This window comes from Xylocopa sonorina, chromosome 8 (assembly GCF_050948175.1).
Source record: "Xylocopa sonorina isolate GNS202 chromosome 8, iyXylSono1_principal, whole genome shotgun sequence".
NCBI classification, from domain to species: Eukaryota; Metazoa; Arthropoda; class Insecta; order Hymenoptera; family Apidae; genus Xylocopa; species Xylocopa sonorina.
In genome coordinates, this window is record NC_135200.1 from 11905769 (window position 1) to 11932866 (window position 27098).

Sequence of the window (27098 nt, forward strand, 5' to 3'; positions counted from 1 at the left end):
CGGTAAAAACGAAGAAGCGTCTTGGAGAGAAATAGAAGGGGATGACTGAAACGGTCGGTCTTGTTCGCGTTAGATTCGATCGCGGCGGACCGCTTAGGCGCGTCCTCCCCCCCCTTACGTGGCAACCGGGACCGATTCAGGCCTGGCCTGTTCCTGTTCTGGACCAGTCCCGGGGACAGATCCCCTCGTTCAACGGGGAACGAACTCGCCGCGGCGCGGTGACGAACGGACGGGTCTCTCCGCGAAGGCTGCGGGACCAGTTCGCCGCCGCTTCGAGAGCGGCCCGATACCAGAGAGAAAGAGAGTGGGAACGACCGGGAGAACGGACGAGAGGGAAGAGAGTACCAGCGACTGAAAAATCCCCTACATAATTATTCGCCGCGAAGGCCATCCTGTGCGTTACGCAGCGGACGTGTGCGTGCCCGCGAGCGTGTGAGAGGAAGCTCGATGCATGCGTGCGCGCGCGCCTCCTCCGCCTTCTCTCTCGATCTCTCGATTTTCGCTAACTCGATCGATCCACCGGTGGATTCTACCAGTCTCACTATCGAGAGGGTAGATCGACGGAACGATTCGAGGGAATCGCCGCGAACGGTACCCGATTGATAAACATTTCCGTGGCAATTAACCGCGAGACAGCCAGCTGAAATTCCACGAGCGGCTCGAAGTGGCCGCGAGCACGCGTAGCTACGCGTGCATAACGCAGGGCCGAGGTTAGAGATAATTTACGGTCGCGTAGCCGGTCTGGCGATCGAAGCCCCGGCTACCAGCAGCTAGAGCGGCGATCGAGCCGGACGAAGACGGATGATTCAGGGACTGGAAACGATTTAGCGGCGGGAAAAGATTCGCGGGCAATCTGCGGGACGGTAATAGATAGGCGGTGAAATGGTAACGAACGAGATCGGGAACAAAGGGGCGCGAGCAATGATCGCGCGTCCGGTGTGGTCCCGACGGGTCCGCCGCGACCCGTCACGGACCCGAGTGATGATTCATCGGAACGTGCCCGCGCGAGTGTGGAGAATTCGAAAAGCTGAACACGCCGTAGAGGGTCGAAAGCTGCGGGCCAGCGCGGAGCAGCCCCTTTGTGCCGCGGTTCGACCGCAGAAATTCTTTGGACGTGACGCGACGCGAACGCTGGCCGTTCGCGTACTATTCTTCCCTCTACCCCCTCGATCGAAACGATTTCCACGGTTAACGTCCGAGTAGATGCATCGATACGAGCTCCACCGATCGCAACTCGTTCGGTGGAGTCTAACGAGCGTGGGTCGTGGGACCAGATGTAAGTTCGATGAACATCGAGGGATCAAGGTTGCCGTTCTCCTGTATACGCCAACTTCCATACGGCAGCAGAAGCGTGAACGCGTTAACTTTTCTCGTCGAAGCGTGAACGTATAGCTGGTGTGTTCGCGTGGAAAGGAGAGAGAGAGAGAGAGAAAGAGAGAGAGGAAGAGAAGGAAAGGCACGGTCATTCAGAGAACCGGCGGCTAGTAGGCAGCCGGAGCCGGCCAAGCAAACAGCCAGCCCCCAGGACAACGAAGAAAAAGTGTTATCCTTAATGGCGAGAGGACGGATATAGCGCGAGAACTGGAAATAGGCGCGAAACGAACAGGGAAGGACAGATGGAGAGAGAGAGCCGCGTCCAGGGCAACGGAATAAGGCAGATTTATCGTGGATCCCGTGTCGCCGATTCGATAGAGGTTTCTACCGTCCGACGCGACTTCCTTTCGACGTTTTCACGGTTCGAAAAAGTAGAAGAATTTCAATCATTTTTCTCGTCACGCGTTTCGCTGTCAGGGAGCGACGTTACGGCTCTGGAAACCATCTGTTGTGTCTACACGTCGATTATTCGATGGATCAAGTACCGATCGAGTGGTTCGATAGAAAAATCGAAGGTGACAAGTAGGTAAAAAGCGAGGACAGCAGTCGATTCGCGGTGGAAACTGGCGTTCGATTGATCTATAATCGCGGGGCATTCACGGCCGTCAAGGTCAGTTAGCTTGGGAACTCGCGGCGCGGTCTTAATCCGCTTGTACTCGTAAATCCTGCGGCTTTCGAACGGCGTAGGTAGATCTCGCGGAACGATGTTCCAGCTGCGAAGCGAGCGAGTTTCATCGAGATCGATAACCGATCGGCGTTCGCCGATACCAGTTACGTTCGGCCAGTGACGTCACGTTGGTACGTCGTCGAACGCGATTCGCTCGCCGCTGAGGCCCTTCTTCCGGTTTACTCGCCCCGCGCTCGCGCTCGCGCTTCGTTTCCCAGTGGCGGGATTTTTTTTACGGACACCGCTATATTTAGCCCCGATCCAGACCTATCGACAGGCCGCGGAACCAGTTCCAGCGAACTACGCAAACTACTGCACGTGATCTCGAGTGTTGCGACCGCGCCGCGAGTCCGAGTGTACCTACCTACTTCCCATTCGAGTACGAGCTGGATCTCTCGCCGATGGGGAAAAATTTATCAGCCAACGAACCCGCCAGTGGAATCACTCGCCGCTATTCCGCTTCCTACTTAAGATATCTCTAGCGACGAGCTCACCTCGGTCGCTTCGATGCCTTTTCGCAACTAATTACGCGTCTGCATTTCACTTAATGGATCCAATAAGCGGAATCGATATCCTCGCGGTTAGATACCACGACGCAACTATTTTTCTCTTCGAATATAACGCGAATGGAATTAAATCGGAGGCACTTCGGTGATCCGTTGGTAAACGCGACACCGTTGTACTTGTCTCGCGGTAACAAGAGTCCATTGACACTTGGCAGCGCGCGACGCGTGACGAAATCGTATACGATTACGCGGAGACATCGTGCAAGCACGCGGTACTCGACGAATTACCGAAGCGACGCTAACCGACGAGTAATTCGAAGATAAAGTTGGTATGCAGGATCGATCGTTCTAAACATCGAAAGCTCGCCTCCGATCGGATGGATGCTCGGGGCGACGCGGAGGCGCCCGTCAGCGGTACGAAGGAACGACGCGAGATCCATCGCCGCGGGCATCCGCCGATCGGAGAGGAGATCGGTCATCGATCGGCCGCAAGACGCATCGCGTGCGGCGCTCGGTGACAGAGACGAATAGAAGAGAGAAGAGATCCTCTCCGTGGATCGTTGGCCAACTCGCGACGTAAATAAAGCGCTTCCACCGATCTTTTCGTCCGGTTTTCCGAGGACCATCGTCATCTAACATCGCGCACCTGTACACAGCTGTCTCGTACAGCTGGACTCGCGATGGGACTCATAGGTAGAACATAACGGTGCAACGGGCGAGTCGAGCGAGGCGGGAAAACGAGTTGGGAGACTCGCGCGTCTCGACGTGTCTCGACCATCAACCGCGTATAAACCCAGTGATGTAACTCGCGACGCGAAGCGACAACGAGAACCCTTAAAGTTAGGCTAGGTTAGGTTGGCTCGCGTCCGCGCGTCTAGGCGACTTCGTAGGACAGTGAACGCGAGGCGTCTCTGGGGGGGACCTTGGACGAGGACAGGGGAGAAGCCGCCGCGAGTTCTGCTGGCAGTCATTAAGGTCCCTCGAGTACGTCCGCGAGTCGAATCGATTCGACAGGGTCCGGCGAACGGGCGACTATAAACGGCTGATTCTACACGGTACTTTTCATCCACGTTGCTTCCGACGCGATTCCTCGAGTCGTCTGGCGAACGGACGTGCCCTCGCGGTCCTCCGCCGTGGCGAACGTTCCTCCCGCGGTGAACGCTGTTTCCGAGGACGGGCTTGATCGAAACCCTCGACGTCCGCACGCGAATCGAGAAAAAACGAGAGCCCCCGACTCCCCCTCCGAGTCAACGAGGTACGGACGAAAGAAAACGCGCGGCGAGCAGGGACACGCGATGCGGCAATTTGTAACCAGGTTACGACCACGCTCGCTTCGATTCGATTCTACTAGCCGTGCCCTGTGGTCGAGCGTTCCGGTAATCGTTCCTACGCGCCAACAGGTAGCACGTGTAACCACGCGGATGGGGAGCGTGTGGGAGTCGCGCGAAGGAAGCAACGACGTTGCTAATAGTCGCTGATAAAGCGACGTGGAAAAAGAGCGGGGCCGCAACAGGTGTACGGTCGCAAGGTCGAACGGGGTGCGTGAACTCTCCGAGGAAGGGGTGAACGCGGCCAGGCTGAATCGCGTGTGAGCGGAAGGGGTCGTCTAGGAAACCTGAAATGGGAATCGTTACGCGTCCCGCCTGTAATTCTACTATTGCGCGTGCCATCGTTGCAAAATAAGGCTCGATGTAGTACGGGGTTGAAAATAACCAGGCGTAGCAGAGGCTAGCGTAGCGTTAATTTTAGCGAAGCGTACACGCGGATACGATCGCGGAGCAACGATCCTCGTCGATGTCGTTCTTTTGCGAAGTGCCTCGTGGCGCGTAAAAATAAACGAACGCGGGGTGGGTGTGACGCAAGCGTTCGCCCCGATGGACGTCGGAAATACACCACCGTGGCAGATCGAATGGGAGCGCGAGAGTTACGCGGTCGATTGGATAAGAGCGTCGCGGTAACGATTCAATTAAATCTCGGCGGTATTCATCTGGGTAAAGAGGACGCGCGAAAGGCGAAGCGGAGGAACCGGAGGAAGCTCGTGTCGGACACATGTTCGAGCGCGCCGCGAATGACACGCAACGTACACGCACGGTCTCCGGTACAGTGAACGTATAATAAGAATCCGCGGTACGTAACCGCGTTATGTAAATAGCGGCTCGCGAAATACGTTTTACACGTACGTGGGTGTATCAAGATTTCCGTGGGGGTCTCGTGTTACCGTCCCAGAACGGCGACCACGGTAATCCCATGTTTTTTCCACGCGTTATTACGTCCGTAATGCGAGCCCTTCGCCTCGCGTCCGATGCCCCGTCGACTCTTTGGCCCGTTCGAGAATCGATGCGTGCCATTTTTTTCGACGTCCCCTGTCGGTCCTCGCGCTCCTGCGGTCTTTCGTGGACTCGAACGAAACGGATGAAAGAAAGGATTTTGCTTTCTCGCGTATGTGTTTCTCGAGGAAAACTTCGATCGACGATAAACTTTAATTTACCTCGCACGTCGAATGGTGTACGCGAAGTGTACAGGTAAAAGCGGAAAAAATGCAGAATGCAGATGTGAAAATTGGCGACGGTGACCGTGAAAATTGATACGCGAGGCGATCGAACCCGTTCCATCTGAATCGCCGGCTCTCGAGGCTGAATCGAGAGTCTCGAGAGTTGAATGACAGAATGCGTTTTCTAGTACGGAAGTGAGTATTCGAAATAGGCCTAGCATTCGCTACGGGCTGCGCGCGGTCATAAAGGTGGGTTTCCGAGCGGGCGCAAGAGGCGCGCGTAACGAGCCCCGCGCAAAAGCCCGTCCTGCCATAATCGGCGCGGGCAAGTTATACGGCCTGGTTGCCTGTATCTGGAGCGGAAACAGGAGAAAAACGAAACGGTGCTCCTGCTGGGAATCGCGCGAGCGTAATCTCGCCGGGCCCCCGTGATACATTTTCATCGAGACCCGTCCGATTGTTCGAACACGCGGATTAATCACGGAAACGAACCATTTTCCTCGCCCGTTTATGCGAATCGAGAAGGAAAACTTCTATTTCGACGAGCCTTCGAACGCCGAACGAACTTCAGACGACGCTCTTTCGAGAGGTTAAATCTTCGCCAGCAGCCGACAAGTGAAACAGCCTTGCTCCTCGTTGGGATCGTCGATTAATTAGAATATCTCTGTACGGTTGACCGCGGCCAATCGAGGCAATGACGAAATAATTGAACGTCCGCTCACGTTTGTAACAGGGTTCGCGAGGGCAACCGGGGGCTAATTAACGAGAGAGGCGAAACGCGGCGCGCGGCGGTTTCTTTCGGCCGCGGGTTGGAACGCGAACGGACGCGCATGCCATCGCGGCGCCGTGACCTGGGCGCGAAATTTGCGACTCGCCTCGGCCACGAAGCAGCACCGAAATCCACGAAAAATCGCCGATCACCGGGCCACCCCGCGGTAACGGTACATCGTGACGCGAGCGTCGAAATATTTCTTTCGCCGACGCGGACCCGGTGTCTGGTTCCGGACTTGGCTCGTTACCGATCGAACGCGACCTGGGACCGTATCCTCTCGCGTCTTTCCACCGCTACGAATTAGCATAGCTCTCTTCGACTTCACAGACTCCGAATCGCAACGTCTTCTCGCAAAGCTTTGTTTTTTTCTCGTCTCGAATGGAGGAGGCTTAAAAGCCGATCGATGCGTAGTGAACATGGTCGAGCAGGAGCTGGCGGCAATATCGAATGAAACGCAAGCATCCGCGGAAGGGATCCACCGTGTGTGCACGTTGAGCCGTGCATCTCCTCCGCCTCCTCCTCGTCGCCTTGTAGATTCCGGTGAATAAATGCGACTACGCCGTGGCTATTTCTCTCTCTCCTCGCGGTTGGAAATTTATTCCTTTTTCAGACAACTCACCGAGTGAGTCGGGAAAGAAATTCGTGGAAACGTCCCGGGGATTACCGAGGGATATTTCAGTGGAGGTGGGGTAGGAAAGTAGTTTGCAACGTGGGGAGAAAAGAAAAGGAAAAAAAGAAAAAGGGGAACCAGCTTCGAAACCGATTCGTCTCCCTTCGTTCGTCGAGTGGAACAACAGGTTAGATCCGCGGGAATCTCTCTCTCTCCCTCTCTCGCTTCGCTCCATCGTGGACGGTTCGCGCTTTAAACAGAGAGAGACGAGGAGAAAAGAGAGGAGAGGCTCCTCGATCCGCTCGAAAGGCAAGGGAGTTTCTAAAGGCCTCGATCAACGTCCTTCCCTCTCGCGATCTCGCGCGGAAATCGATAAATGTCCACGTGTGTACGTCGGTCACGTATCTAACCGGAGTATCGAACCTCGACTCTTTTGGACTTAAGAAATCGACTCGATCTCCGGAGTCGGAGATCCGACCGAGCGAAAGAGAGCTGGACTCGCCCGAGAGTCTCCGCACGGCTGCCTCTACTTTTTTCCCCTTTTTTCACCTCCTCCTCCTCCTCTTCTTCTTCTTCTTCTTCTTCTTCCTCTTCTTCTTCTTCTGCTTCTTCTCTCCACTCGCGCGTCCACGTCAACATTTCTCATAACGGACCGCGAAACCAGGTAAGACGACGAGACGCCGCGGATAGACGCGTCCCCGCGGTCTAAGTTAATTAACGCCAGCCGACGTTCGCTTCTAATCGAGCGAATTTGCGGCTGCGAGCCGAGGCGCCATGATTAATACGCTCCCGCCTGACGGAGATCGATAACCGTGACAAAATGCGCAACCTTTCCCCTAGCGCGAGTGTCCAGGAAACACATCGGAATACACGCGAAAGCTCTTACACGACACGATATTTTGTTAACCGGAGGAGCCATCGGCAGTTGTAATTATATTACGTTTCCAATTAATTGCGAAAGAGAAATTGCAACAGCCTATTCTCGCCTCCGTTACGTTTCAAGGCCAAACGCACAGCCGCGCGATTAGAAGAGGAAACTCGCGATCGACGATACTCCCGAGCCAACCGGAAAGTTCGCAACGAGCAGAGCATTGTCGATCTCGCGCAATGGGTGCCATCTCGACCGTGACGAGGCAGCGTCGCGCGCTGTTTTGCCAGCGAAAGTTGCTCGCTCGTTGCCACATAATCGCGCGCAACCAGTCGAGGGGGTGGAGAAATCGAATTTCGCGCGTTTCGATCGCAGGAGGGGTTCTCGCGTGGCGCACGGAGAACGCGTTGGTCCCTGCGATGCAGCTCCCCGTTCGGCTGCTCTCAAAGGCCAAAGCGATCCTATCGAGAACGTTTAATCGCGCAATTAAGTCGACGTATTGCGCGATCCGAGATTATTTTCATCCACCGACACACGCGTGCGGCGAGCACCGTACGGACCCTTCGGACGGGGACGAAGAACGACCGACGCGATGGCTACGCCGTTCCACGGTGGACTAATTAATTAGCATTCGGAACGGAGGCACGGCTCGAGCCGCGGCATCGCGATTTTCGCGTCCGCCGCGATGAAATATTTATAAAACGCCGCGACTCGCACGCAGCTACCGCGGGTGAACCGCGGAGCGACCTGGCCGCGTGAGTGTGGAAGTTTTCCCACAGTTCCGGTGCCGTACACAATGCCGAAAGGACGTGCTCGCATCCTGTTGGATGCCTCCTTCCGGCTCTCTCTCTCTCTCTTTCTCTCTCGAACCCTCTCTTTATCCTCTATCTCGTTTCGTTGCTCGCTTTTGTTCGATCGTTCCCTACGCGCGCCGTGTTTCGTACGTCTACCGCGAAACTACCCGCCGCTTCTTCGTTCTGCTCCGTAAACTTCGGGGAATCGCGCGTTTCGTCGAGACCGAAGGAAACGCGTCGACGACGGACAACGGAAATGGAAAGTGTGGTATCAGCTGGGACATGCTAAACAGCCGAATGGTAATTTCGATCGATAATTCTTTGTTCGGGGTGGATGCGTTCTGGTTGTTATTCAAGGTCGGTTTAAGGGTTGGTCACTCTGCGTAGACCTAAGAGAAGATATTACAAATTTCATTTTCTTTCGTTCAAAGTATGTTTGTATATTTGTCTACTGATAAAATAATGGTCCCGTGGCTGTACGGTTAGCGGTTAGCCGTTGTGTCCACAGTGGACTTAAACGCTAATTCCACAACTGAATGCGATATTTAATTTTCCTGTGTACGATCATTAAATACATCCTTCCGACACAAAACCGAATGGTTAACCTCCTATCCAAATTCCTTAAAAAAAAGGAAACCCACCGTTTCGAATTCTGTGGACATTCCTCGACCCTCCCTTAAGGGTCTCAAGGTTAATATTTGCTTGCACTACTGTATTTTATTAGGACACCATTGTACCAGCGCCAACCAGTTTGCTCGTGTCAACCGCTGCTCTCCGATAAAAAGTTTCCACCGAGAAAGAACGACGGACAGAGGACAGCAAAAAAAAGGATTGAAGGGGTTAAAAATCCCGGGGAATAATTTGGCAGGGCAGGTCGATCGGTTCGTTCTTTTCACGGTACACGCGCGATAATACACAAGGGAGAGCCAGAAGAAAGAAGCAATTACCGTTGCCCGGTACAAAAAGCGTGTCTCTCATTGTCACGCCGGTTCTTTTCAGGCTCCCAACCAGAGGAGCGAAACAATCTTGGGTTACACGGGAGAATGCAAAACGGTTGTTTTTCGTCGTCCGTCCCGTTGCCCGGCCGCGTAATTTCTTCCCAACAATTAGAACAGCCTCTCCCCGTGTCGCTTTGTCCCTTCCATCTCGTGCTCGACGGTTAGCCTGGCACGAGTCAAAGGTGAAAATTCCAAGGGCCGTGGACGCGCCAGGAACGTTACGTCACCCACCACCGAGACTAATTACCCGCCTCCGCGCGATGCGTCGAGGGACGAGGGTGGCCACCGCGAGCGAGTCGAACGACCGCGACGTCTTAATGGAAAAACGAGAGACTAATCTCTCGTATCCCTTTTCCTCCCTTTTCACCGACTATCCAGAAAAGAGAGATGGAGAAGGAGAGGGAGGGAACGAGGGCACAGTGGACCCCGTGAAATCGATGCGAGAGCGTGGATTCACAGCGCGTCAGGGGTGCACAATGAGCCCCCATTTTTTAACGTCCGTCACGTGTCCTAGCCAGCGACAGCTGCTGCGGGCACTGCTTTCCAGCCGTCCGCCATACAAATCGGGAAACGTACCGAGCCGGCCCTTATGAAATAAAAACGTGCCCCTCGAGGGAGAGACGCATGGGAATACGGGGGACCGCGGATTCGCATACGGTTTCTCGCAGCTCCTATTTTTACCCTCTAAAGGTAAAAGTCCTCTCTCTCGTGATTCGTTTCTTCTTCTTCCTCCAAGTGATCGACTTCGAGCGTGGATCGAAGCAATGTTGATTATTCACGGAGCATGATTATGAAAACGGAACGCAATGATCCGCTGGTCGGGAGTAATCGATCGAGAGTTTAATCGCGCGAGGTATGCTTGCGGGGAAAAAAGGAACCGCTCGACTCGCGGGTAATCGTATACAAGGGTTTACGCGCGTGATTGCATTCGTGAACAAGAGTTCGAAGAGTGTTCGTCGACTAATCGAACCGAGGCTGATCGTTCGTCGAGTACTCGACGTCGACGAAGAGAAACAAAGCGTTCGCATTGGAAAGTAATCGGATGTAGATCCGAGCGGCGTTTCAACTGCTGGCTACGCGGCTGGTTGCCCACGGCGGAAACGCAGCGGGCGATTTCGCTTCCAGATCGGTCGCGTTCGCTGGATGGTGAACGACTGCGGCGAACATTACCGTGCACGTGCTCGAGCACGGCTTCTCACGGCTCCTTTCAGCGCCAGTCGCAGGTGCAGGTAAAATACGAAAGGGGAAGAAAGAAAGGGAAAGAGGGGAAAAAAGGTGAGAAGGTGCGGCGGAATTGCGTGAACGGGCAACGCCGTGAAATTCTCGTCCAAGGACAAGGCGGTTCCGCGGCGGAATCATGGCAGGGATCTAACCCCGATTTAATCGAGCGTCGCGCGCGCGCGCTTTCTTAGAACCAGCTCGCGTCGTTCGATATCTAAACGCGATCACTGGAAACGACGCTCGGGACGAACATGAAAATCGACTTGGCCTAGAGAATCGAGAGGCGCTATCGCGACGAATTGCCCGATAGAGCGAAACCGAGTACGTGCCTGGGAGAACCGTTTCGAACAGAGTCGACAACGACGACGACGTGTGCATCGTAACTAATTTGGGTCATACACGAAGACGACGCTGCGCAAACAACCCGTAATCTCGTCGCCTCTCTCGAGCTCCAACAGTGTTCAAAAGTCAGACGCGGACGAAACGACGCGAGTGAAGTTTAAACGGACGTTACGCTGTTGAAAGCGAGAACCAATAGCGATAAGAATAGGCGGATGGCTGGAATCGATCTTTTCGACGGACTTTTATCTCCTCTCGGTCCGCGAACGGCGCGCAAGGTGGGGAAGGGTCGAAAGGTCCACGGGGGGATCGCGTCGCGAGTGGCGCATAAATCACGACCGGTGGAGAGGAAGAACGCTGGATACGCGTCATCCGCGCGGATTCATCACGGATTCGAGAGGCGGGGGAGAGAAAGGAGGAGAAAGCAACCCTCTCGCGGGTATGTAGCATCGAGGGTACTTAAAGCGAGTACGTGTCCTCGTAAGGGGCCAAGCCCCTTTTCTCGGAACATCCCGGGACGGGACCACGTGTTCCGCCACCCTTCCCCTTCGCGACTGGCTTGATTTGGCATTGTGATGCAAATTCACCCGGGGGATTCGTACCCGCGAGAATTCCTGCGGGCCGACCTCGAGTGTCTTCGCGTCCGTTAAACTAACAAGACGGTCGTCCCTCTGCTTGTTGGTCCCGTCGATTCGTCTTGCGGTTGTCGGTAGTTCTGCGCTTGGTACGCGTCCGGTGACAAATGCTCGAAACGGTACTCCTCGAAATTACCAACGATGAAAAAAATTCATGTACCGCTGGTGATGATAATATCGAATAAACGTCGAGCAGTGTTGATCGAATTTTCTTCTACGTGGTTCTTCGTATCTTTTGAAGCGAGCACGTTGGACGCGTATCGAGGGTGGGACGGAAGGGCTTTTTCGAAAGCGAGTTCATCGACCCGTCGAGTCGGAGTTCAGCGAATCCTCGATCCCGCGTTCGACTCCCGCTGGTCGTTTTTGCAACGGGCGGAATACAAGCGCGCGCGACAGGGCGAGCGGACGTATGTAGAAACGTGTGCGGAGTCGCTGGCTTAATATTTGAATAACGCGCGTAGGTTTGACCCGGCCGAATCAACGGCATATCGGCCCAGCCATAATCAGGCAACATTGTACGCCGTAGATTATGGGGTAGAGGGAGGGAGAGAGAAAGAGAGAAAAAGAGAGAAAGCTGCGCAACTCGACGTACCAGCCGTACGAATGTATAAGTAATGGAGTTACGACAACGACGACGACGACCACCACCACCTCGTCCACCCCTCTGTGCTCTTCGAGGATGCATTTTATTGGCGTGGTCGCGCGATCTTCGCACCTGTCGACTAAATCGTGGATCAACCGAGGAAAACTGTGGCACGAAAAGAACGAAGATCCCCCGATTCCGAAAGGCGCGCTATCCATTTGCCACGTATCTCAGTGTCGCATCACGCGAACGTATCGTATCGTATCGGACGATGCTAGGACTCAACGATGCAACACTTGCTGTTCGCATTGACACGCAACGATGATACGATACGATACGCAAACGTGACACGGCTCGAGAGAGGAGATGGGAGCGTCGATTAGAAGAAGGGAAAGACTCGGTTAGAAAACGGCGAGCGTGCCAGGGCTCGAATAGAATTCACGTGGAACCACGGTAACGTTCGCGTGTAACGGTGTACGCGCCGGAGAGCGTTTAAATCATGCCCCGCGCGTTCCAGCCTCGGCGCTCGGGTGCGTGCTGCGTTTATCTGGCGCGTATCAACGCGACCCGGCGAAAGATCGAGATCGAGAGGATCGTGGTGCACAAAAGCGCATATTTCATACAAATCAGTACAAGAGCCGACGGATCTGGAGAGGTAGAACGCGGAAAGAGCACGGAGAAAGCACTGCGGGCCGTGCGTATCGTAAATTGACCCATGGAAAATCGTGCGCCGATACGTGTATTACCCTCGTTCGCTTAAATAGTCTCAAATAACAGAGGAAACGTATCCTCGACTCGAGAAATCTAGTTACCTATTATCATTGAAACCTTTCGCATAAGATCGTTCGTAAATAACTTTCTCGACAAATAGCTCCAACAAGTTTCCCGACCTTTTACAGCTCGCATCGTACCGTACGCTCGACGTATAAGAGAGATTTAATTAGCAAGATTAATCTATCGATTAATTGAATGCCTCGACTCGCATACAAGCCATTCCGCAGCGATATCAAAATCAAAAGTCACCGTGGCAGGCGTCTCGGCGATCGACACGGTACGATTTCGATTTCCTCGATCCCCTATTCGCTTGCACCTCCATACCCGACTTATACAACCGCGCAGACTCGATGTCGCGTACGTACAAGCAGCTTGTACACGGATGCTGATCGAAAGAGATAGAGAGAGAGAGAGAGAGAGAGAGAGGGAGAGCGCATGTACGCAGATAAATCTCGCTCTCGGTGATATTGCTCGCGGGGTTCTACCCGCGGTGGATCGTTCGCGCGATCGATGGATCATCCGATCGATACCTCCGTGGCAGCGGGTGGGTGCAGCGCTCGTTGGGATCGTGCTCGAGAGAGGAACGATTCACGGATTATTCGACTCGCGGATCGGCACGTGTCCGATGCAATAATGGCGATAACGGTCATTATTGCCCCGACTACCATCGCGGCTGGTCTCTTTAGTGCCGTAGAGAGGGAACGGAGGAGGGTTTTTCGGCCGGAGAAACTGAAATCCGTTCGCGTTGCTTTCGCCGGTCACGTAAGAAGATCACGAGCGAGGAACGGCCGGGAATTTTGATCGCGGGACACTTGTTTCGCGTTCGCACGTAGCCGGTCCTTCTTTCGTCATTTCGAATCGACAATTTCGTCGGTGGAACGAGCGATTTCGGACGGAATCTGGGATTTAACTCGGGTAAAAGTTGCTGTTTCCTTTGCGTGCTGCGATTGCTACGTTTGCGAGAGCCCAGTGAAACTGAATTGCGAAATGTTTAGATTTCCAAATGTAAAATATAATTCGCGCAATGACGGAATAACAAAAGAAACTGTACGTACGGCGCTAAGGGTTTTGAAAAGCGTAAGGCAACGGATGGAGGCGCCTCTCGACGCGTAGAAGACGCTCGCGAGCGTCGCGGTCGAGCGCGAAAGGAGAATACCCAGCTCTCTCGTAGGTGTTTGCAAACAATGGCGGGGAATCATCTACGGGCGATTTCGACATGTGGCTGGAACGACGACGCTTGTAATACGACGCGAGCAGGGTGCGCCGCGACGAGAAGGATGCGCCTCACGGTCGGTAGACATCGCTACGGGACTCGTCATCGCGCTACGTCCTCTTCTCGTGTTCCATCGAGGCTGCGCCGCTTCCATTTTTCGCTCGCAGTCGACGCAGCGCGCTGCGAGTTCGAGGAAACGAAGGATTCGGAAAAATTCGTTCGAGGTTCGCAACTTCGAGCGACGAAGGGGAATGAAAGGAGGAGACGAGACAGTGAAGAAGTTAAATGAAACGGACCGCGCGGAGGAGACGTCAGGTCCCGGGAAATATGAATGGCGCGGATAGCCATGGCTCGTTACTTCTCCTCGGCGGGTCTTCCTCCGTTCCACCCTCGGCTTTCTCTTCCACCCACGTTCGAGCAGCAAATATGTATCGACCGGTGAAGCTGCACGCGTCTGCGTGCGTGTCAGCCCACGCAACGGAGACGGAGGCACCGGCGTCTAGATATATGACGCGACAATGAATCAGAACCGGAACCTTCGGCATTCCCGAGGGCCGCATTGCTGCCGCGGAACAAGGTCCTGTCTGCGCCGGTGAACCCACCGCCATCGCGTCACTCAACTCGATTCCCGTATACGGGAAAATTCCCAAACTTCGTATCGCTGATTAAGTGTTTCCTATCGGAGGCGAGTCGAAGGAACGTCTGAATGGGGTTATTTATAGAAACAGGTAGAACGCGACTGGATAACGATCGCACGCAGGATATATCAAAGAAACGCAAAAGTATAAAGTGTAATAACACGTCGAGATAGAAGGAGAAAAGTAAGAAGGAAAAGGAACAACTGGTGGCTCGTAACAGTTCGTTCCCCAAGAGATCCCCACGAGCACGACGTCAGCTATTTATGAACTATTTATGAACGTTCCCCGCTTCCACGACGTAATAAGTATCTGTATCGTTTCGTACCTTCTCCGGCTCCGTCTTATTCCCCGTGGTAGTTAGCATCGCGTGCAATAAAGAATGAAAATATAATCCGGATTAACGCGATGCACCCCGGGGGCATGCGCCTCCTATCTAATCCGCTTCGATCGAATTAGAGGCCGAGCGAAGACTTCATTCTTCGTTTCCGGTGCGCACCGACGGCGCGAGCGCCGCTACTCTGTACAGTCAAACGGAGAGACAGAGAGAGAGAGAGAGAGAGAGAGAGAGAGAGAGAGAGAGAGAGAGAGAGAGAGAGAGAGAGAACAAAGTACGACGGTCGTATCTCGTCAATTAGCGTAATTCGAATTAAGCATGTCCCGCGGTGCGATCGGGGATCGCGATCGGCCGTAGGAGCGAGTGGAACAGTGGCGAGGGGCTAGATCGGTGCTAATACGCTCTTGGCCAGCCGTACCAGATCGAGATATCGATCGGTTTTATCGAGTTCGAGGCTCGCCGCGCGGCGCTCGAGCTCCTCGTTGCACCCGCGGCAGCAAATCGATGGCATTCATTGCGTAACGAGCCACTTACCGCAAATCAAACTAATAGCCAATAAAGTACGCCGGGTCTAAAATCGTGTACGCGTATCTGTGTATACCTACGGACTCTTTAATCGACTGGCTCGATCGACCCTTCCTAATGGCGCGATCGCTCGTCCCTTCCCACGAATTTGCATACCGTTTCGACCGTTTGTCCGCGGTTTCTAAAAAAGAACAACTCCTGCCTCGATTGTCCGCGTCCTTCATCGCGCGAGCGTTAAAATGACGAACGTAGCTGCTCCAACGCTCGCGCATGAATGACTCCTCTATACTAAGCGATAACTCGTACAACCGTATCACCCACGTAGAAGGTACATGATCCAACGAACATTCGTTTCAGTTTCGATCGCGAGGCAATAACTCCAAACGGAGGCAACCAACGAGCAACGACGGAAACGAGTACAATGCTAGAAGAAACGACAAGCGCAGAATTTTTCCAGCCACTTGAAACATCGACAAAAAAAAGTCGCTCGCGAAGGAAACAGGAAGTAAAAAAGTGGACGTTGGACTCGACGCAGTCAGCCGAGCAACGGGAACCCGAGATACAGACAAGCCTGGCGTAACGAACGTAATTGATAAACAACGATCGCTGCAGTGGACGCGAGATAATAACAGGCACAGCCTGTGGCACGCGGTAAAATCGATAGTGCGAATAGCTAGGCGATGAATAAGCCGTCTCGAATAGCACTTGGTAGCTCGTTTCCCCTCGCGACAGTCGAACACAATGTTCGATCGACGATTTTCACCGGGCGATGATTTAATCGCGGACGGGTGACGGTCGCGATAGCGCACGTACTACGAATGTCCCGGTTCGCTTGAGTACGTGTCCACCAAGGGTGATCGTTTCGTTCGGTATTTTTCTCGGTAGAACGGGAACAATGGTCCCCCGCGATGCGATTAGAGGCGAGCGCGCGCTGATGTATAATAGCGTATCGCCCGGAGAGAAGCCGTCATCCGAGAATTTCGCGTACGAGTTTCGCCGGCGAACACAGCCACGGTAACGGTACCCAGGATACTTCGAACGCGACCGCTCGCGGGTTGCAATTTCGCCGAGCGTGCACGTCCAAGGAATCGCGCGAGCCGGGCAGAAAATAATATTTCGTCGCGAGCAGCGATTAATCCGGTCGGACGTCGCAACGCTTGCCAAACGGAGGTACCGCGGAGCGTGGCGCGTTCGATCGCGAGGCGTTAATTGAGACGTGTGCATTGCATATAAACGTTCGACATCGAGTCATCCACGAGAGTCTGTTTTTTCTGTTCTTCTCGCAGGCGATGAAAAATGTCTCGTCGACGCTGATTAAGCGGCAGTCCGCGAGTGAAGCTTTCAAAGGAGAGAGCATTAATTCTACGTACAAGCGCAATCCCCATTAATTGAGAGCTCGTTTTACGGGAGAGTCAACCGAGCTTATGACCGAGTGAACCGAGCACGGGGGGAACGATCGTGTAATTGTCAATTACCACGACGATTCACCGGCTCCTTTTCGCTCTAGCGACGAGGCTCGACGGTCGGAACAAGAGCGCGGTGAAAGGGACGATTCTGGTTGGCTGTACGAGGAAAACCGAGGAACGAAGCTGGCAGGAAACGAGCGAAACCATTCGAAAAGTACGCGTGTCGCGCGATCTCGATTTCGTCGTACCTCTCGAGCGTGTTCGACACCGTTCGACTCTCGTGAAGCTCGTTTTCAGCCACTTTGTCCCGTGACACGACGTTAATTCACCGTTTAACCCGAACCTCCTGTTCCACGGGTCGTGGATCTTTGACACGGTCGACGATCGTGCTAGAACAACCACATAGACGGAGAAAGAGAAAGAGGGAGAGAGAAGGAAAAAAGTGGACACGACGGACCGACTTAATGCCGAGGTCGTTAAGACCTCGTTTTCGCTGCATTACCGCCGGTCACCGTACCAAGTGCAACGGTGACTGTAGCAGTTACTGACCCATCCACGGTTTATCGTTTCGTCCATTTAGACGAAAGTACCTGGCGAAATCCGTGTCGCTCGATGGGAAAACGGCGGTCCCTTCGACGGCTTTCGGTCGATCTCATCGACCGATTAGCGGTTATGACCAATTGACGATTAAATTGACATTACTCGACTAAATTGGCTTCCACGTATCCACGTTTAAAGCCACGAGTGAAAGAGAGAGAGAGAGAGGGGGAGAGAGAGTATCTCGGATCTAACTGTACGACAGTCTATCCAGATCGTATCTACGACAGAGAAACAAAGATCGCGCGCGGCATCCGATCCGCGAAAGCGATTAGAAACAGAAATCCATTTAGCGTCGATTTATTCATTAAGCGAAATTTTCGCATCGTTCGCACAATCGGATTTAACCCCGGCAATAAATATTCAAGGCTGGGACGATGGATGCACGGTCAATTGCTCGCGATCGCTTCGAATCGGCGCAGCCAATCGAGGCGATATACAATCGATTCTCCTCCTCGCCCCCCCTTTCGTTCGCCATCCGCGAGACGTGATCATCGCGCGCTCGCATTATACATCGGCGATGGTGTACATGCATCGGCGAGGAAAACGCGCGGCGATTACTTGGCGAGCAGTTTCGCACGGAACCTGTGGGAGACCGGCGAATTGAATTATGGGAGCACGCTTCCAGAGGAGATACCATCTGATTCCGTAATGAAAGAATGCCGTATGATGTTGCGTTTTCTAACGGGCGCTCGCGAACCGACCAATTACCATCGGAACACCCTCCGCACCGCGTCGACCACGCGTTATTTCGCTGTTTACGAAAGTTCGATAAACCTGACCGCGGTACTTCCAACACCTGCGCCTCTTCGTAGCGTCCTCCTTATCGTTCGATATTAAGGAGTAAAAAGATGCAGAGGAACATACGGATTACGAACGAAACCGCGATAAGCGAGGAACGAGAGAGGCTCTCTGTTCGAGGGGAGAGGGTAGGGAGTCGAAGGGTTGCGCCGTCCACGGAATTCCATGTAAGCGGTGAAAAAGAGAAAACGCCGCGGTTGGTCTTATCGAACGCACTAAATCTAGCCATATAATTGGGACAGACGGCGACGTTCCTCGCCGGATTCCCCGCGAGCCTCGTCGTAAAACTGTTTACATTCGCTACTTTCTCGAGACCGGTCGCGCCGCTTCGGTTCCATCGAAAACCCTCGCGGTGGGAAATAATTAGGAAGCGATAGCCAGGTTAATCGACGTGGCAAAGAGATTCGAGCCGAAAGCCGGCGGAAGAGTGGCACGAGGGGGGCGGTTGTAAAAGTGTTAACTTCTGCTCGCGTAGCCTGGACTATTAATTATTTGGAATAATTGGATCGCATCGGATGAAAAACAAACGGATTCGCCACGCTTCCTTAACAGCGCGCGTGGTGGTTTTAACGAACAAGAGAGAATGGCCACGAATTTAATTGCGATCATTACCGCGGTTACATTTCCCTGACAGTTAACGATGCCGGTGCGCGCTCGAGGAGGCTCCTGTTCGCGGATGCCAACCGCGAACGACTCCCTTTTCTTCTCTACCCTCGGTCCGCGTCGGAGGCGTGTCGCGTCGCGTCGTTGCGACGAGACGCGATTACCTTCGTTTACGGAACGATACAGTCCCGGGGCCCGGTCAATTCGAGCGAGCACGCCTTAATAGTCAGGTGTAACGAGACGATTCATCGCGTTGATATTTCATTCGCCACGCGCCGTTACGGCCGCGAGAGAAGGAGAAAAAGGGAATCGGTAGCGAACGAAATGAAAACCGAGGAGGGGAATAAAACTCGAGAGAATGGGAATGTCTGGCCGCCAATTAAGCTTGCACGTTCTCGAGCGCAGCTCGCGTCAAGTAAGACTAATCCGCGGCCTCGAACGAAAGGTAGAAAGAGGAGAAGGGACGCGGTATCGTGGCCGCGTATCGCGTTCGCGAACCATCGCACGTTTCCCCCGCGCTGTGTTTACATTCCGATAACGCAGCTAATGTCACGGCTCGTTTAATTATTCATAGGGCTTGCTCGCAGCACCCATCGAAATGCACCCGAGAGACCGGGTAGAGGTCGAGGGAAAGACCGCGTGCGAAAATCGAGCCGCGAACGATTTCAATGGGCCGCGGTTTTTAAAGGGCGCCCGATGGATTTAGTCTGCTCCCGTGTATCTCACGAGATATCGCCGGGATCTATGGCTGAAAGAGGCGAACCAGAGGCCGGTTAATTGCGCCGCGGAAGAAAAGCCCCGGGTAATTAGGATAACAATGGAAAACACCTCGAAAACTTCCTGCCGTTCGCAACATTCGCGACCAAACGTTCTCCATCTTTCTCTTCGTCTCGTTCCTTCTCCCTTGGACTCGGTTCGGCCATTTACATCCGAACGACGTTGCCGACGGAAGACGCTCTAGCATCTTCTAGGAAGGATCAAGGCCGGGTGGAACGAACGAGCAACGACGATCAAAGAATGTCACGGTCGGAACGTTTCGGTGGGACCTTCTCCCAGCTTTTTTGTCCGCGACAACACTCGTTTTTCTACGAAATCCGCTGGAATGTCCAGGACGTCGTAACTCCTCCAGCCCCTATGCCGTGGACGTCTCCCGTAAAGAACGAAACCGATAGTCGAACACCCCCGTCGCGATTTTCATATACGCAATTAGCATCTCTTCTGGCTCGTCCCCTCGAATCCACCTGGACAATGGGGACACCCGCGGCGAACTGGCTCGTTCCCCGACCTGGCAAAAACCGACGCGGATTTCTGGCCTTTATTCGGCGAATAAAAAGCGCGAGACATCGCCACGGATCGGCTAATCCGTTCGTGGCTGCGACACGCGCGAAACTGATGGTTCGTCTCGCGCCACGGAGGAGACGTAGCCGTGGATTCGATTTCAGACGTCCACGGGGAAAGTTCCCAACCTTTTTTCTCGACGTGGCACGAAGATTGTTAGACCGCGACAACGACTCGCTGGTCGGGTACGCGTTCCATCGGCGTGCGATCGGGGGAACGAAAACGAGGCTTGATTCAGAGTTTCGGAATGTGCGCGGACCACGCTGAGCCTTCGGGCCACGCGGTTTCGTCGTGTGGTAGCTTTCCAATCGGCTAGGAATTTCAGTTGTCCGTTATCCTGCCGCTGAATTCAATCGTTAAATGTTACTCAGGTTCTTATCGTGCCAACGCGCGTTACGGATCGATAACGAGTAAATATTAGAAAACTGCCTCCCACTTTCCCACTTTCTTTCGAGGAAGAGATATATTTGTTTAAATACACGTACGCGACGATTCACGGTTTCCAGTTTCGTACGTCGATTTCGAAACAACTTCGCGCGGAAGCGTTCAACTCGAGCGCCGCGGAACGAATTTCATTCGCTGGGCAAGTTAAACACCGGGAGCGCGATTTTGAATATGGTCCCCAAGGTCTCGACGCGCGCGAGAACCCTGAGGACAAAAAATCGACGGTACGCGCAAGCCGATGTTTAAGATATTCGGCTACCGTGCTCCATCACCTCTGATCGTCGATGTTATCTTGATCGAGCGGGAGAGAGAAAGAGAGAGAGAGAGAGCAAGAGAGGCGTTTGGGACTTCCTCGTGTCCAGCGCGGTGAGAAGCAGGAGGAAGAGTCGAGGGGGATGATCCAGAGCCCCTGTACCTTAGCCGCGATTTAACTAGATGCGCACACAGGCTGATTCTTATCTTCGGTTGCGAGAGAGCTGCTACTCGACAACGCGCTTCGCAACCTCTGCTTTTCGACTGACTTACCCTCTCGCGAGAACACCAGCGAACCAGAAAAAGAAGCGCTGTTGGAACTTGGAACAGGATCGACGGTGGTTGGCTACGCTCCGAGAGGAAAAAGGCAGGACCGTTGTCGTCGTTAAGGAGTTAAGAGTCGCTCGAATTGCGAACATTTGGCAACGTCCGCTCTTACCGGACCCCTCGTCTTAATGCCCAACGAGCGGGGCCTGGCGTGTACGTGTGGCGCCGCGCGAGAGCGTCCGTTCGTTCGGATACCGGAGTCGTTAAAACCGCGCGCAATTTCGTCGAATTACGAATCGCCGGCGACGACACTTAATGGCCGCTTCGGTGTACGTTACGCGCACCGTTGCGTCTCGTACCTTGACGATTTTTGCGCCCTGCTGCGAGAGAAAGAGAGAGAGAGAGAGAAAGAGTACAATTTGCTCGAGTTACGAACACGCTCGACGGCGCTCGTCGTTGCATCGCACTCAGCGAAAGCTGCCGATTTTACGACGGCCAAGGGCCGTTCGATGCGCGGTTTTTGATCACGGGGGGCCATCGCGGAAGAAGCGCGCGCGAGCCGTATGTAATTTTGCGAGCAAAATGTATCCCCTTCGTGGCTGGGCAGACCCATGAAAAGTGTCGGTGGATGTGGCGAACGCTTAACTCTTACGATGTAATACGAGAGTGATTCGTACCTCCTGTATACCTTCGCTCGCTCTTTAATATCGGAATTTCGTTCGCGTGTGACTGCAGAGTATCTTACACTCCAATCGGAAGCGTGCAATAAGAAACAACGGCTGTTATAAATGTGCCAGTCGAATGAAAGAAGATTTTACAAATACAGACGTAGGAACTTGCAACTTCGAAATTACACGATGCGAAGTCCGTTGAAAACGAATCGGAGCACCACCGCCCCTATCCTGCTCCGAATCGCAACGCCGGAGGAAGAGGAACGATTTCACGATTAAAAGGTAAAGAACAGTGGCGAATTTGTATCGTCGCTTCTCGACTCCAGCTTCGAGTCGCGTATCGTTTAAATATCGGTGTTAGACCGGGAACGACGAAAGCGTTCGACGAATACCACGCGAGACTGTCGCTCGACCTATTCCAAGGCGAGATAAACATAAACACGAGCACTCGCTAGCAAGTAATCCCTCGCCTCGGTCTCCGATTCTATTTTCCTCGTTCACCAGCTATTCCAGCGTTCCAGTTACGCGTTACTGCAATCGCCGCAACATTTCGACGTGCGCGCAGAAAAATCAGGCCCATTAATAACCGGCGTCGCCTACATAACCAAGCGCGCACGGATTACGCGAAACTAGCGAGCCCGCCGCGCCGGTCGAGGTAAAAACAGCCGGTCTAAAAACTGGTATTACGTTGCGATGCAATTATGTAATCAGGTTGCGGGCACGTACAGCATCGCGTTTAATCGCGTCTAATTAAAATCCGTGGAGGGTACGCAACCGCTGGATACGGTCGCGTCGACGTGATTCCGGCTAATTTAGTCCAGCGACACTAGCCGGTGTCCCGATTTTCCGTGAAACCGCGCGCGGATCTCGAAAACGTAGAAACCTGTTCGGAATCGTGGCCACCGGCGTGTTATCGAACGCGAGGTTTAGAAAGCACCGCCTACTCGCAAAGCGTCCGACTGTCTCTCCGTTTACTACCATTCTTAAACACGCGTAATGCCTCTGGACTACGAATTCCTGTCGGTTACTCTACTAGAACTCTCGATCGTCGTGTCCATAACCGAACCAACGTGGTAGATGCGCGCAAGTGCGGCTAACCGATCGATCTCGCGGAGAATCGTAAACCTCCGCACCTCCGTCGATCCGCACCGCGAAGAAACCTTACTCGCGCGACATCGCGAATTATCGGGTTATCGATCGAACGGAAAACTTTGAAATCCAGAAGCCTGAATCGAGAACAGCCGCTGGATCGGAACGAGGCGAGGCGTCGATAAAAGTAGGTAACGAAAGTATCGCTGATTCGCGAAGGGGTGCTCCAGTGACCGATTGAAATTCCGCTAAAAAGAATTCCATCGATGATACGCGGGTTTGCTCGATGATGACACGCGACGGGAATTTCGACGCGGCTTGTTGCTTAATTTGATTAGGCAACAAATAACGCGGAGCTCGTGGAATTCCACGAATCGTGATTGTGGATAGCGCGCGTGTAAACAAGGGGGGTACGCGCGAAACTCACCTCTTTCATACCGTCGAGCCTGCCAAGGCTCTTGGTGCCCCGAATCGGCGGAAACGCGGCGTCGTGCCATCCGGGGTTGCATACCTGCACTTGCTCCGAGTGCACGTTCAGAGCTCGCGCCCTGCTCTTGCTCTTGCGCTTGTCGAGCAAATGCTTGGCCCTCGACTTCCGTACAGGGGCGGCCGGATCGTCCTCCGGGTCGCTCTGCACCTCCCAACGGGACGGGGACTTGAATCGACGCCGAGGGCTCGTCGGCGAGGTCACCGGCGAGGTGAGCCTCTGGACGAGGGTCCCGAACATGGTCATCATTCGACCCGCTCTTCGAACACCGAACCGGCGTGGCAAACACCCGAACGAGAGATATACTTCACTCCGAGGTGGACATGATCCTCTCGAGGGGTGATCAGCCTCGGCTCTCCGTTCGAGAACGAACCGCGTTCACCTCATCCCAACGTTGCTCGCGTTCCACACCACGCGGATAACAGTCACTCGATGGTTCACGCGAAATCCACAGGTGGTTCCCGGAACGTGTACGCGTCCGCGCACTCGGGCTGTATACAGACACTTGGCTCGCGGTGCGAGTACACTCTGTGTTTCTCGAGGAGATGGAAAATTCGAGGAATCGATCGATACCACTGAATGGTATCGGTTCAAGGTGGAAGGACGCGAGGTTATACCGTTTTCAGGTAGAGAGAGAGAGAGAGAGTAACTCCTGGCACGTTTCAGCTCCGATCGAGCGGAGAGAAAAGTAGCGGCCTACGGGAAGCGACGTGTCAGAGGCCCGGATCGGCTCGAAGAGCAGCCGCACAGGTATTTGCCTTCGGGCGTGCTGCGCTCTCTCGCGAACGCTGGTCCGCGTTTTAAAGCGGTAGTTTCTACGTGTACCGTTTTCTTCTTTCCTCGGTGCGGTTCGCGGTTTTGCGAGCGCTCGATCACGCGTTCCGTCCGTCACGACCGTGAACGGCCTTTCCACGTTCGCCAGCGGCCGAGGATGATCGAGACGCGACAACAACACGGGGCTACCTTCCAAGGGTTTAAAACGTGAAAACGTGAACGCGACGCGAGGCGAGGCGCGGATACAGAGAGCGGCACGAGCACCGATCGCTGGCTACGTGCGGAATCGAACTGGTCGCGCGGAGACTGCGTCTGCCGACCGGTTGGCCTCGCTCCTACGGAAATCCCCGAGTTTCGACGAACCCGTACGAACCGGATCGGAGTTTCACGATCTACAACGGCGAGCCGCGAGACCGAGTCACCGGTTACCATGGCGATCGGGACTCATTCCCCTTTGGGTCTTACGCGTCCTTCGTCCCACCGAGGAGAGGAACGAACGGGGCGAGGGTAAAGGGTTCTTTCGGACGATTTCAGATTTCCTTCTTTTTTCGATCCCCCTTTTTCTGCGATTCTTTTTAGCCTTTTTCGCCTTCTTTTTCTCCACTCGAGCGTCCGCTACGGGGACCGAAGCGCGAGCCTGCGAGCTCTTCGCCAACGGTTCTTAAAAGTAAAAATCGCCTTCGGTAACGAAACGTCTAGTTTGCTCGCGTTGCATCGCGTCCGTAATGTTCTTCTTGGTCCGACGTTCTTAAACGCTTGAGATCGGCGAGGAATCGCGGCGGCAACCGATGTCTCGCCTTACGAAATATCTGATAACGGATAAAGAGACAGACGCGTGTTACCGTGGCCCGTTAGATCGCGCGGAGAAAGTGTAACACGCGACACGTAACGAAATCCTGAACGCGAACGCGATAAGCGATATTCGAGGACTCGCGGAGAGATCCTCTATCGACGCCCGGTGCACGGTGGATGCGCCGTGGCGCAGGGTGCATCGTACTCTATTTGCAACCGGCGGAACGTGTCCCGGCGTAACGGTCTCGGGCACGATAAAACCAATTGATAATGCCTGACCCCGGAATGAATTCCTGTTTCTAGGCGTCAACCGGCTAATTAATGGCACGATGACTGGTTCTCGGTTGGTTCGCGGTGATATTCTCGCATGTCGGACACGATATATGGGGAGTAGTCGTGCGGAACACAGCGAGAAGGTGCGCTCGGATGTCGTGGAACGCCAGCTTCCACGAAGCTCGCGCGGGCTGGAAAGCACGAGAGGTGAAAACGAGAGCTCGATAAGAACCATCGGCAATGAGCCACCGACCGATCCTCGGCTTAATCACGGGTTAACAGGGTTAACCACGTGTCTCTTACTACCATCGACGTGGAACTATTCTCATCCCTCCCTGTTCGGTAATTATATCGAGACTTGATGCGTTCTATCGTGCTCGATTTTACTTTCGAACGAAACGAAAGCGTATAAATTCGTTGGAGAAGATATGTACGACTTGTAAACGTCTCGTCGCGAGGTACGCCAAACGGTGAGATCGAGGCAGGTTCAAGAGCGACACGGCGCTTCTGATTGCTCGGATGATATCATTAGCGCGTGAACCCGTCTAAGGTTCAATTATTCCTACGTCTATATATGGCGGGGCGGGGAGGTTGATTAATCGCGTCGACGGACCAGATGGTAATTATTAGACGGACGCGTAATTAGCGCGAATCGCCGGACCACCGTCGCCATTTTTCGTCCCAGTGTCCTTCGCGCAATTCCCATCACGGGACCCGTGAGAATCTGAATTGCGCGGGCCCTCGATTACCGCGATTACGATTCGACCGCGTAACGAGCGCTTGATCCGTGACGCAACTGGAGACAGGAAGACGCGCGCGTCCCTCGTCTTCATCGTCCGGTCTCGTCGCGGAAGTCTGCCTGTCCCGCGTCGCGATTCATCTACGCGATACGCGAGAAGAGGCGTGTGCGCGGCTAGAAACACGCGCTGCTGCCTAGCTGTTCCTTATACGAAATAATTAAACCGTGCCACACCGAAATCACGGGGGTTGTTCAGCGTTTTCACGAGCCTGGATCGTTCCCCGAGGCATTTCCGCTTGTTTATCGATGAACACGAGGAAATAAAGTAGCCGTGAGAAGGGTACGCAGGAGAGGGAGAAACGAACATTTTTTCCGAGTTTCAAGAGGCGGCTTTTTGTTTTTGCCTTCATGCGATATGGAAACTCTCACCGTTGGAGGGTGAAATTTCAAGAGCGCGACAGCAGGTGCAAAGGCTGGAATAAATTCCAGCTATCGTCGGCTCGCGTCGGCCCACGGTCGCGGCCTGTATTTTTCGCGCGTTCTCTTGGTCGACGATTTACGTGCACGATCGCGCGGTAAAACCAGCAGATTCGGTCTACATACCTACTAAGCAACCGGCTGCGAAACGCGCGCCATTTCGCAGCCTCGCGATCCACCGCACCGAGCCCAAGGTTCCTTGCTCGCGCGACAACACTTTCGCGAGCGAATCTGGAGCAGACCGCGGAGGGATTAAACACGCGCGGAGTGAACGATAACGTCGAAACATCGCGAATATCTGATTAGATCGGATCGCGGAGCGTTCCTCTCCCTACCAGTCGTAACTCGCGAAAGGCGCATCTCGCACTGTCTCTCCGCGGTGCTTCTTCTCTCCAGTGTCGAAGCCACTAAAAACTGCCACTCGCGCGTCTCAAAGAGAAAAAGAAAAAGAAAAAGAAAAAACGAACCGCCACGTGTAGAATACGCGCACGGTCTCGCATCCTCCGCGTCTCGCGGAAACTGGAATGCCAAAACCGCGATGCCAGCCGCATCCTGCGGACGATAAATCCCGGTTATCACGAGGAAATCATGGCGCATTTTTTCAACCCCTCTAACCGAAGCGACGTTCGCTCGGAACGCGGAAAGTTCTTTGCCTCTGTACGCAAACGCTATGCAAAGGATGCGGGATCGAGTTTAGAGGTAAATCGAGACTTTCGCCGGATTATTCGCATCGGACTCGAGCCGGT

General features: G+C 53.9%; 1 protein-coding gene across 3 annotated transcripts in view; it reads right to left on the reverse strand.

Annotated features, from left to right (window-relative positions):
• LOC143426471 (uncharacterized) overlaps window positions 1-27098 on the reverse strand; it is a 150422-nt gene that overhangs the window by 57854 nt on the left and 65470 nt on the right. Inside the window, exon 1 of one of the 3 annotated variants that reach the window (XM_076899955.1) lies at window positions 23238-23556. The exons of the other annotated variants lie outside the window; for them this stretch is intronic. Coding sequence (XP_076756070.1) covers window positions 23238-23546 — 309 coding nt within the window. The 5' untranslated portion in view covers window positions 23547-23556. Of the gene's footprint in view, window positions 1-23237; window positions 23557-27098 lie in introns of those variants that run through there. 3 annotated transcript variants of the gene reach the window in all.